At 45.6% G+C, this 12139-nt stretch overlaps 1 protein-coding gene across 2 annotated transcripts in view; it reads right to left on the bottom strand.

The window, feature by feature from the left end:
- jmjd1cb (jumonji domain containing 1Cb) overlaps positions 1-12139 on the bottom strand; it is a 74117-nt gene that overhangs the window by 2867 nt on the left and 59111 nt on the right. For both annotated transcript variants that reach the window (XM_087792722.1, XM_087792723.1), the window contains 19 exons: positions 11220-12138; positions 10746-10901; positions 10492-10661; positions 9032-9155; positions 6487-8941; positions 6028-6229; positions 4522-4736; positions 4291-4443; positions 3821-3913; positions 3233-3357; positions 2947-3172; positions 2637-2854; positions 2214-2558; positions 1987-2155; positions 1834-1924; positions 1531-1661; positions 1215-1337; positions 989-1128; positions 754-930 (listed from right to left, as the gene is read on the bottom strand). In XM_087792722.1, the coding sequence (XP_087648848.1) occupies positions 754-930; positions 989-1128; positions 1215-1337; positions 1531-1661; positions 1834-1924; positions 1987-2155; positions 2214-2558; positions 2637-2854; positions 2947-3172; positions 3233-3357; positions 3821-3913; positions 4291-4443; positions 4522-4736; positions 6028-6229; positions 6487-8941; positions 9032-9155; positions 10492-10661; positions 10746-10901; positions 11220-12138 (6232 nt within the window). The remainder of the gene's footprint in view (positions 1-753; positions 931-988; positions 1129-1214; positions 1338-1530; positions 1662-1833; positions 1925-1986; positions 2156-2213; positions 2559-2636; positions 2855-2946; positions 3173-3232; positions 3358-3820; positions 3914-4290; positions 4444-4521; positions 4737-6027; positions 6230-6486; positions 8942-9031; positions 9156-10491; positions 10662-10745; positions 10902-11219; position 12139) is intronic.

Here is a 12139-nt window from a genome sequence, read left to right as displayed (position 1 = left end):
TCTGTATGCAAGTGTGTGGGTCTGTAGGCAAGTGTGGGTGTCTGTATGCAGGTGTGTGCGACTGTATGCAAGTGTGTGGGTCTGTATGCAAGTGTGTGCAACTATAGGCAAGTGTGTGCGTCTGTAAGCAAGTGTCTGCAACTGTAGGCAAGTGTGTGCGTCTGTAAGCAAGTGTGTGCAAGTGTAGGCAAGTGTTTGCGACTGTATGCAAGTGTGGGTGTCTGTATGCAAGTGTGTGCGACTGTATGCAAGTGTGTGGGTCTGTAGGCAAGTCTGTGCGTCTGTATGCAAGTCTGTGCATCTGTAGGCAAGTGTGTGCGTCTGTAGGCAAGTGTGTGCGTCTGTATGCAGGTGTGTGTGACTGTATGCAAGTGTGGGTGTCTGTATGCAGGTGTGTGCGACTGTATGCAAATATGTGCATCTGTATGCAAGTGTGTGTGTCTGTAGGCAAGTGTGTGCAACTGTAGGCAAGTCTGTGCGTCTGTAGGCAAGTGTGTGCGTCTATATGCAGGTGTGTGCAAATGTAGGCAAGTGTGTGCAAATGTAGGCAAGTGTGTACGTCTGTAGGCAAGTGTGTGCAAATGTAGGCAAGTGTGTGCGTTGGTAAGTAAGTGTGTGTGTCTGTATGCAGGTGTGTGCGTCTGTAGACAGGTGTATACCCCTGAATGCAGATGTGTCCATATCTGTCTGTTTACATGTGTGTCAATGCAAGTGTGTCTATGTATGTTTGTATTTTAGTGTGTGTCCATGTACCTGGTGCATGGCTCCTGCTGGGATCAAGACAGAGTCTCCCAGGAATTGAACTACAGTCCAGCCGTGAACTCCGTGCTCATCCAGCAGACGCTGCCGCTGCTTCCTGCTCAGGTACCAGCCCTGCTCTCTGATTGGGTCCTGGTCCAGCACAAGATTCAATCCCTGTTCCTTACAGAGCTGGAGGAGGGACGAGAGTCAGAGTCTGGCAGCTCCAGCATCGCACCACAAGTCTCACCTTGTGCAGGAACTCTTGCACTTTGTCCATGTCTTTGTTGAGGTAGATGTGCCACAGCGCCCCAGGTGTCTCACTGGAGTCCTTGAGTCTTTTCCGAACCCCTTCATCTAGATCCTCCTCCTCCAGACGCTTCAACACTCCTGCAGACGAACACGGATGTAGATTGACACGTGAACACAGGGACACGCTGCAGGAGACGATATCATGATGCTTGTGAGAATCTTACCAGTTTTGGAGAGCACGCCATTGCCTTTTGCCACGCCAACATAAACCAGAACTGACACCACGTCGGAAACTTCCACATGGAGATTTGCAGTTCCAAAGTCCTGGTCCTGAGAGGCAGCGATGCCTGTGGGCAGACAGACGAGTGTCAGACATGTTACTTTCATTCAAACAGAGAGGATTAGAAGACGTAATCTTCATTCATGAACGCAGGTTTCTCTCTTCACTCACGACATTCATGAAAAAGAGGCCAAATTAACAAGTGACTTTTTGTTCTCAGAATCAAGCAGAGATAAAACAACTTTTTGAATCCCTCTCACCATAAGCACAGCACAGTCGTGGCCCGAGATCCGGCCGCACGAAGAAAGACGGCAAGTGTGAGGCCAGGTTGAGGCTTCCTTCGGGGTCAGAGTATTCGGGCAGGGGGAGGTTCTTCATCAAGTCGTCATATCTAGCAGAAATTAAAAAATAACTGGTTACAGAATATGATGTCATCAGCAAAAATGCTCATTTGCAATGCATCATCTTCAGTCACTCTCTATTCAAGTCCTCAGTAGAGACAAGGACAGGCTCGTATTTATATAACAGACAAGTGGCAGCAAGATGGATACAAAGTGACAAACCTGGAGGGCATTAGGGCCATGAACTCCTCTCCAGAGGGCCAGTCCTTCAGCCTGTAGACCATTGGTTCTCCATCCTTGGACTTGAGTCGCTCTGAAAAACATTCATCATGAATGAAGAGAGAAAAAATGGAAGGAAAGTTTCGAACAACTTACTGGTGATGTCTTCAAAACCATCCCAGAACTCCTTGATACCAGAGTTGGTGATCACCTGGTCTTTACAGTTCAGGAGGTCCCCCTGATGGTCAGCGAACTCCTGGTTGAAGGAGTCCGCCTTCCACAGGTTAGCGTTAAGTTGTCTGTGGATTCCAGACACCAGCACAGGCTGCACAAAAAAAAACAAGTTAGACGACGAAGGACTTTTTCTCTCCACCAACGCTCACCTGTCCAAGCTTCCAGCACTCTCTGAAGAGCTTCCAGTTGTTCTGGTTCCGGTGGTCTTTCAGCCACAGCAGGCGCCTGTTGTTTAACCAGCAGTGAGGGATATCTGGATGCTGATTGGTGGGCTCCTCTGGCATCACAGCATAAGCCTGCACCAGCTTCTTCTTGTCAGGCTTGACATCGGCTGCCACAGGGACCTGGATCTTGTTGTTGTTCCCGGGCAAGATGGTCTCCTGCTTTAGTGACAGCTTGCTGATGTTCTGCCGGCTCGCTGGGATCTTGTTCTCCACCACTGATGCGATGATGTCATCCAGGATGTTGGGCATGCTCCGGCCACCTTTCCCCGTCTTCTCAAAGAAGAGAACAGGAAGGTTAGATGTGCATCGCTGGAGAGAAAAGCTTCTGCTGCAGGACGCTGTTGTCACCTGAGAGGCGGTGGAGTAGACGGGTGCGAAGGCGATTCCTGCGTCAGTGGAGCCAAGCTTCAGCTTCCCAGCAGTCGTGGTGAGCAGGTCTCTGAGCGTGGAGCCCTGCTCCGAACTGTTGACCACCAATGAAGTGGTCTTACACTGCTGCAGCAGCTCCAGACTCTCGCCCTCCTTCTCCTCCTTCACAGGCTTGCTCAGCAGCACAGATTTGTTCTCTGACCGAGACAAAATATGCAATTTTATTTTATGTTTTATCCTTATTCTTGCAGCACAAACATCTCCAATTGAACCATCATCCTCTCCTCACCTTTCTTCTCCTCTCTGGACTTCTGCTCGGCCAAGTCTGCCAGGAAGTGCAGAGGAGACTGGGACTCGGGTGGTGTGACGGAGGCGCTGCCACCATCACTGCCTGGACTGCTGCCTCCACCGTTAGCCTCCACTTTGGCGACTTGATCAGAGTTCTGCTGCTGAGAGACCGGCTCAGGCTTGACCAGCGTCAGCTTGTTGCTGTGGTTCAGGACGTTCTGCAGGACCTGCAGGAGCCAGCAGAGTTAGAAATCTCTCCACGCTCCACTGAAGTTACCCTGGCATACCTGGGAGACTCCATTGGTGGTGGGAAGTTTGTTGAGGAGATTCTGTTTGTTGGTGCAGGAGCAGTTGGACTTGATGTTGTGTTTTTCTCGCTGCACGTGCATCGATGACACCAGGTCAGCCAACACTGGAATTAGACAAACACCAGAGACCATTTAATACTCAAGCAGCTCACTGCAACATCCATTTGTAGCTGCAAATGAGATGTTAATACAAGTTACAAGAGACACTTTGATACATATATTACATTTAAAATATAAAAAAGGTAATTAGTTTAATTGGTCATCCAGAAATGTGTTTTTCCTCCACATATTTCATCTGAAACACAACCAATACACAGATGTGTTTCCACTGCATCCGACTCAATGAACCTGATTAATATATTTGATTATATATTGTTTAATTATATTAGTTTATATCTGTATAAACAATCAACTAAATAGTTTTTTCAAACCTGTAGTTTCTTTTAAAATGTCATCTTTTTTTTATAGATAAATAAGTTAACATACGTTCTTTTGTGTCTTCAAAAGTAACACACTAGTTATAACTAAATGATGACTAAGTCGATAAGGGTTAATAGTTAATTGTACCTGTTCCAGGTATGATCTGTGTTGGCATCAGGTGCTTGTGGTCGTGTGGTTGGCCTTTGACACACTTCAACCAGGTGTAGAGCTCTTTTTCGGCTGTTGGATGGAAGACACCACAGTTATTTCCAAAGGTACATAAGAACCCAACCTGAATGTGCTGAATAGTCATACTAATTGTTATTATTATTATTAAACACAAAAGAGAGCTACATTAATTATAAAAGAAAGACGGTTAACTATTTTAAATAGCAAAACACAAGCAGAAAGATCAAGCAATCACAATGGAAAAGTAGCTCTAAATGTTGTTATGTACAAGTTGATGGACAGTAACTGCTGTGCATTACTGAATTCGCAAGTTAGCAGAATCTGTCGGTCGAAGCCAGATTTGAACACTTTTTTGAAGGACAGTGAACTTGGATGTAACAGGAAAATGAATCCTTGAAAAAAGCAAGGAAACGCATACACAAACTTACCTTTAGGGTTTTTCCTTTCCTTGGCCTTATAACAATCCAGACACACAACAAAACCACACTTCTGGCAGACCCAGTGGACGTTGAAGAGCGTGGCCTCACAGGCGTCGCACATCTCCCTCACACCTCGGACTGCACGCTTCCACACCAGTTTAGCTGAGAGACACACGAGGACGTATAAATGAAGGTAGATGAGGCTGATGAAGAAGAATAAGATAATGAAACTCCTCTTACCATCTTTCTTGACCCAGGAGGCAGCTGTGTTCTCCAGCAACACCATCTGACAGAACTTGTCTCCAATGAAGCTGAGGATGTACTTGGCTGTCGTCTGGTCCAGCTGATTTTCTTCCATCACTCCAGGGACCCACATGGCCAGAGCCTCTTCATCAAACTGGTCAGGGGTCGAGAAGCCATCAATGCGGAGCACACCGTTCTTACTGAAGGAGAGCCTGAGCACAGGAGAGACGAGAACATGTTTGACAAAATATCTTTAGAGAAAATCATTCTAAATGAAACTGATAATATTATATTGACTAAGTTACTGTTTTTTTCAAGAAATGGATTTTAAAAGATGAATCTCTTAACCCAACTGTGTTTTTTCACATCATTATCTCTTTTACATGGACAATTGCTGATTTACATCTCAATTTAGATCATATTCCGATATGAATTAATCTCATTTGTCCTTTTGTGTTGTCCAAGTATCTATTAAACATTAGTTATAGCTTGACCAACACCATCTTCTACAACTTAATGTTATTTTAGGGATAAATATATGGGTTCCATGTCACAATGGCCCCTTTTGTGACAATCGTCAGCATCAAAGATGACAGGACTATGCAGCAGATCTGCAGGAGCTTAATGTGCGATTGCGTGCACTGTGCTCTCCACTAGATTGTCCCAGAATGACCCCGCCGGTTCAGGTAGGCAGCTATGAAAGGCATACAAAGTAGAGGTCGGATCAGGTGAGCGAGCAAGCATTAGACGTGGTCACAAAGAGAGGAGGAGCGGGAGAGAGGGGAGGGGAGAAGAGGGGTGTGATTGTGTGGATTGTCGCACCGCAGTTCAGCAGTGAGGAAAAGATTATAGAGTTTAAATCCTCTTGGCAGATTTACGCTCAGAGACTCCAGACTGCAGCTGTTGCTGATCTAATGGTGTGTTTTTCATTTACACTAAAAGTGTGCGTATTTTGCTGAAACACTGAGCTCAACGTAAACCGCCTTTCCCCACAGATTATCATCACACATGTACTAAATGACTGGTCAACACTTCATTTATAGAGCAATCCTTTTAACAAAATAAATGCATAGTTGCAGTGCAGTGATGCATTTTTTTTATTCAACATCCATATTGCACTTAATGAAACCACTGCATTGCATTACAATCTTTTGTAATCTTATGAGTATTCAGCAGAGATGAGATAAACTGAGCTGATCCTGAAGGTCCTAAGAGTCAGCAAACATTACGGTGAGACCAATTGCATTTATTTTAATGTAATACAAATGAATAACAAAAAAGAGAATTTAATATTTAAAAAAAATGGAGATATTAGATAAGAAATCATTGTAGAGAACTCTTTAAGTAAAACATCAACAGAAATAGTCATATAAAAAAGAATGAATATAGATCGGTTAAACTGATTCAAATGACCTGAAAATCATATATATGCATGTATAATGAAATATTTGCGAGGTAAACTGTTTTATAAATAGAGTTTTCAGAAATGAGTCATCGTCTTACCGTCTAAAATAGTAGAAGCGACAGAAGACGGGGGAATGTGTGGGCTCCTCGCTCTTTTTGCTACGAATAAGTCGGCACTCTCGACACTTCTGTAGATTGGCTCCAATTTCTGAACATGAATCATCTTGAAGAAAAGACTCTGTGGTCTGTTTGAGCTTCTTCACCTTTCTCCAGTCTTTAAGGACAGAACGAGGGATCCCGTCTGCAACAGAGAAGGTAAAAAATAAATTTTCACAGCACTCAAAAAGAGACTAGACTCAACAAATGTTTCAAATATTAATACCACAAACAAAACAGACATGTATTGTATATAACATGCATGCAACTTTATCATATAATCTAAGATATATATAAATGAAATAAAGATATATTTGAACAAAAATGGATAAGAGAAAAAAACTGATAAGGACATAAAACATCCAATTTATTTAATGTGGGGGAAAAATATTGTCCACTTACTGCTGCTGGCCAATTTGAGTTTGGTCTTTTCTCGAGCCGATCTGAAGATGCCGTTGGGCTTCACATCATCGTCGTCCCTCTCGTTGTCTCCTCTCCTCTTGGCCATGTCGTTCTGCTTCTTCTTGTAGGTCGGTTTGGGCTGACGCTTGGCTCTGCCCTCCAGTTTGCTCTCACTAGTGTCCGAGTCGTCTCCGCCACTATCAGACGCAGAATCATAAGCACGTTTGTTTCCTCGCCTCAAAGAAGGAGTGGCTTTGCGTTCCTCTCCTCCCATCTTCTCCTCCACCTGCCTCTCACGATCTCCCTTACATCCGGAGTCCTTGCTTAGCTCAACCTCTCCGGAGGTGGAGGCGCTGAGATTGACCGTACAGGGTTTAATCATCTCGGACATGGCTGTAGTGTTGGTTGTGCTCCCGCTGCCGCAGGTGCTGGTGCTTGAAAGTTTCTCTGGTTTAGTGACAGAGAGTGTTGACGCCGTCGTGCTCCTGTCCTCCTCCGAGTGTCGTGTTAACCAGGCCTTCTTAAGCTTGTGGTAGTTGTTGGGCTGACCATTGTTGGTTGGGGTTGGTCCAGAAGCCTGACCATTGGGCAGTGGGCTGGACTTCCCTGGTGTTATTCTTCCACTTGCTGAGCTGCAGCGACTGTTGTCGGCTGAAGATGTGGAGGACTGGCTGGAGGAGGAGCGAGGAGGAGAGCTGTTGCTCTTATCAACTGGATCCAAAGACAGCAAGGGATTTCCTGTGGAGGAGGAAGAGGAGGAGGAGGTGGGAACCAAGCATAGATTGTTCTTGGACTGGGCAGCTGCCAGGGCGGCTTTGTGCTTTTTAAGGTGAACAAAAGAAGGTGAGTATGGCTGACTTGAGCCCAAGTTGGAGTTGGATGTCGGGGTCAGGCTTGGGCTGGGGCGAGGTGTACCTGAAGGACTCTGAAGGGGAAGTGGGTCCCCTGGATAGGTATTGTATGACACTAACACCTCCTGATGGTCCATTGCTGCCGAGTTGCTGAGCACACGATTACACATTTTCTGTGTAAAGCCTTCCGCACAAACTGATGCAGTGTAGCCAAGCTCAGGAGTTACTGCCCTACCATGGTTGGGGATGCCAAACGCTGATGTACCAGCAGTCCTGTAAATGATGTCTGCAGAACTGGCTAACTGCGTTCCCTGCATGCCATGCATGAAAGTCTTTTTGTACTGGAGACACATGTCATCCAGGTTTGAGTTGTGTTGTATAATTCGACTGACTCCATGTTCTCTGATACCATCTTCAAGTCTGATACACTCTCCCTGAATCCTGGAGGGGTACAACCTACCCTGGGGCAGTTCTTTAGGAGTCATAGCACCAGTTTTGTTAGCACCTGGACTGTCGTACTTGATCGATGCCGAAGGACGCACAATGACCGATGCCATGGCTGCTTGAGGTTTTGCTCTTTGTGGTCCTTTCTCAGGTACAAACAAACCTCCACGGTCCTGAAACATGTCTCCGCCTCTCCATCTGTCCGTGTCACCACTGGCTGCCGTGGCAACAAAGGCAGCAGTTGCACCAGCGTGTCCATAACCTTTGACTTCCCTGAGTTCTGGTAGAAGCGTGGGGGGCTTTTGCTGCTCAACTGATGCTTTACTGCTAGATGCTGCTAAGCTAACCGGTTGGATCGGTGTGAGAGTGGGTGGGGAGAGGCGTCCACCGTAAGCCGCTCTGTCTCTCTCCTGCCTCTCCCTCTCTCGCTCCTTCTCACGCTCCGCAGCCTCCTTGTGATCCAGTGCATGTTGCGTTGGTGGATGGAAAACACGAGCTCGATGTAGCGATGGCATTGACCTGAGGTGCTGCTGTTGCTGATGCTGCTGATGCTGCTGATGGTGTTGGTGATGGTGGTAGTGGATGGCTGCGGAGGAAGATGAAGAGGAGGGTGGAGAAATTGCAGGATTGCGTCGCTCAATCCTGTCTGAACCAGAATGGTGCTGATGTTGCTGCTGCACCATTGAAACCTGCTTGCAGAGCTGCTCGCTGATCTTCCCGGCTAAACCTTCTCCCCCCTCTGGCTGATGCTTGATGAGGGGAGGGGGTTTGGACAGAGATACCTTGGAGGAGTAGTTGTTCATTGACAGAGTACCTTGGCTTTGCACCACAGACCCAACACTAGTCACTACCTCTGGGGCACCAGCGGGGATCTTGTCATAATAATTGCCCAACTCTTTCGAGGGGTACAGTCTTGGGGGCTCGTTGACGACACTGTTAGACAGAGTTGTGAAGTAGTTGCTCTTAGGGCTCGGGGAAGCCAAGGTCGGTATCCTGACTGCGAAAGCAGGATCACGATTTCTCTCTCTGTCCCTTTCCATTCCAGGATCGCCGGATCGTTGGATCTTGGCTGTAAAGGGAGCTACCTCGATGCTCTCCTTTAGAATTTGCCGGTTCTCTTCCTTGTATTTACTGGCTCTGTCCATCGCCTGAGCAGCTTCCTGAAAGTGAGAAAAGGTGTTAATGTTCTGTAATCACGTCACAGAGTAGTTAACTTGTCGATAACTAGTTTATTCAATAATTCAACTTACATGAGCATTTGGCATCCGTGCCTTGCTGTGGGGGTCCATATAGAGTCGATGCAGATGACTTTGGTTCTTAATATCTATCTGTTCCTGTTTCAGCTGGGCCAAAGTTAATGTTCTGATTGGATCTCTGCAGGAAAGAACAATTGAACAGCATCAACATATAGTAATAATAAAGTAATATAGTAAGATTGAGGTCAACATGTCTAAGGAGAAATGTACAAATATAAGAAAAAGTTATTTTCTTTTTTAAGCATGACCACAAACATAGAGCAAAAGATTAGCATTAATCTAACATGAATTTCAAAACCACGTCATCATGCCATGACCTGAAATGACATTCTCGCTCATTTTGTGCTCCACAGTAGCACCGGGCAGAACCACTCAGAATAATTCATCATTAAAACTCTAATAGCTCAAAACACTGACAGCAGGGCATTGGTAGAAACAGTGCATCAGAGTTGAAAGGCGCCAACATTAGACATTAAAGAGAGGTTTAAGATGAACAGCATAAATGCTCTGCAGCAATGGATTAAACAAACTGAACAACCATTTGTCCTGTTGAAAATTATTTTACCAGGAAACAGTTCCCATCAAAATGACGCACCAAATTACCTGCATAAAAACATGCAGGCTATAATATAAGACGTCAAAAACCTCCAACAACTATTGAAACATTGAAGTATTATCGGTAACGTAACTGTTGTTAAGATGAAAATGAGCCACATGCAACTTTATACCAAACATAAGAATAAATATGACTTCTGTATGAAAACAATGCAGTTAATGAAAAACAAAAATAACTCAAAACTAATAATTGTACAGTTTTCACACTAAGCTCAAATCTATGTGCGGGTTATTAAGCAGTTTAATGTGCTATGTTTTAATGTTTAAAACACTCAAAGCTTCAGCATCGAACCAGAAAAGAATAATGAAGAGGCTCTGTCACAGTTCACACACTTCATGACAAACACGGCTATTCATTCGATTACACTTCATTATGTCTGAGCAATGCTAATGAGACAAAGAGGCCATGTTCACCGATTCTGAGTATTTCAGAGTGTTGCATTTCATTAGTGACCAAACAGCGACCAGTGGTTACATAAGATCAGCACAGGCTGCTGCCTGAAAGAGGAGCCATCTGTCTGGGAGTGCTTTGATATTGGATCAGTGCCACTCCACTTCATCTGACTGACCAAGCAATGTCCAAGTCTGCAAGTTAAGCCTGATCTCTCCCTGTTGAATTGGCTTAGTGAATACTAGGCATTTTGGTCAACAAATACAGACACTTGAATATACCCGGCAGAGGCGCAAGATTATCACAAAGTTTCAATCCACATTATCTTTGAGAATTCTTTTGGATTTTTCACTCTCCGTGTGGAGAAGAAAGCCAGAGTGCACATGTGCTCAACTAATGAAGAAATATTGAGCTGCGTGGGTGAGACCAGAAAGCATTGATGACTCACTCTTTTTGAATGTCACTGGTTTTGGAAAGTGGGGGGCTTGTATGGGAGTGGATCTTGAGAGAGGGACGGTGGGGGTCTGCACTTGCTGGTCGTACCGGAACATGACAAAGCAAACCCAGACCATCAGCAGCACCACTAGTAGCCTGGTGAAGCCAAGGACTCGGTGTATTCTGAAATCAACAATAGAGAACAAACAAATAAGTGTTAACTCACAAAACCGATACTTCATAAAGGGGCTGCACACGAAAACATACCCGACGCAGAGAATTCTCCGAGTTGACAGGACTTTCATGCGTGACCCATTTAGAAGTAGGAGGCAGGTTTAGGCCTGGCTGGTAGGATGCTGGTGTTCCATTGGGGTATGGCCAGATGATAGGGTACAAGCTCAGACCTGCTGCTCCACTGTGAGCCTGCTTGAGGAGTAAAAGAAACTGAGTTCCTGAAGTTTGATGGAGAGTCTTTTTAAAGCTCTTATTGTTGTCAATAGTGAAGCTTGGTCACAAACTACACTATGGAGACCAGCAAAACTGTAATCCAAAAATAATTTCCTTCAAGTAATGTCATTGCTTAACATATTTGTTACACATTATCTACGAAACAGTGTTTACACAATTCTGAGCTCACGTTAAAGAATGGAGCCTTTCCTTTTAAAACAAAAAAAGCATCTTCATAGTAGTGCTATAGTTTCAAAAATAAAGATATAAAATAGTTTTTTTCAGGAATCTCACCTGAAGGAACTGCTGCTGGTGAGCAGACGTGGGGTGAGGCAGAGCAAGGTGACCCAGACCTCCAGGAGAGTCCAGGCGAGGGTGTCCCCCCAACAGGGACGGCGGAGACATTGCAGGGAGCACACCCGGGGGTAAAAGGTGTGGGTGAGGTAGGGCAGAAGTGTGGGGCGGGGCAAGAAGGTGTGAGGCAGCGTGAGGGTGCGAAGATGGGGTGAGACAGGGGGAATGAGGAGAGGGGGAGTAAGGAGTGTGCAAGTGGGGATGGAGATATGCTGCCACATGGTTGGACGAGACTGTGGCAGAAACAGAGTTTTTGACATCGGAGCGGACCAGAGCTGGGTCTCTGTAAACAGTAAAAGTCTCATTCTTATCAATAATCAAAGGGCTCTTGGTGCTGCTACTGGTGCAACCAACACTGGACTCTGAACGTGCTGGCACTGGCTTAAAACCAGAACGTGGAGGTTCTGTGGATTCTACTTTAGTGGACTGACGACTGGAGGGAGGTGGCGAGGAATCAGAATATCGTGGTACTTTATGTTTAGATACTTCCAGAGAGGTGTTGGGTTTAGGTTTGGAAATGTCCAGCAAGTTTGCTTGGGGCTTTGTCTTGAGGTCAGTTGGGTTCGTGTGGCTGTAGGGATGGCTCTGCAGGTTGTTGAGGTGCTGGGGTTTTGGTTTGTGGGAGTCAAGGTGTGACGGACTGGGGTTGGAGTTAGGGCTCATTTTGGACTTGTCAGAGGGAGGGGCTGTGTTCATTTTCCGGGAGGGGGACTGTTGAGATTTCCTGGTCTCCTCAGAAGGACTTTTAATCCCGGGGTGGACTGGTGCAAAGTTTGGTTGAGGGTTCTGTTGTGGATGAAAAGGGTGAGATGTTTTTCCCTTCTCCACCACCACACTCTCAGCCGCAGAGGTAACAGGCC

The sequence above is a fragment of the Callionymus lyra genome, chromosome 6 (assembly GCF_982586985.1).
Source record: "Callionymus lyra chromosome 6, fCalLyr1.hap1.1, whole genome shotgun sequence".
Lineage (NCBI taxonomy): Eukaryota > Metazoa > Chordata > Actinopteri > Syngnathiformes > Callionymidae > Callionymus > Callionymus lyra.
The sequence above is the reverse complement of the archived record's forward strand: the minus strand, read 5'-3'. Positions and strand labels throughout refer to the sequence as shown.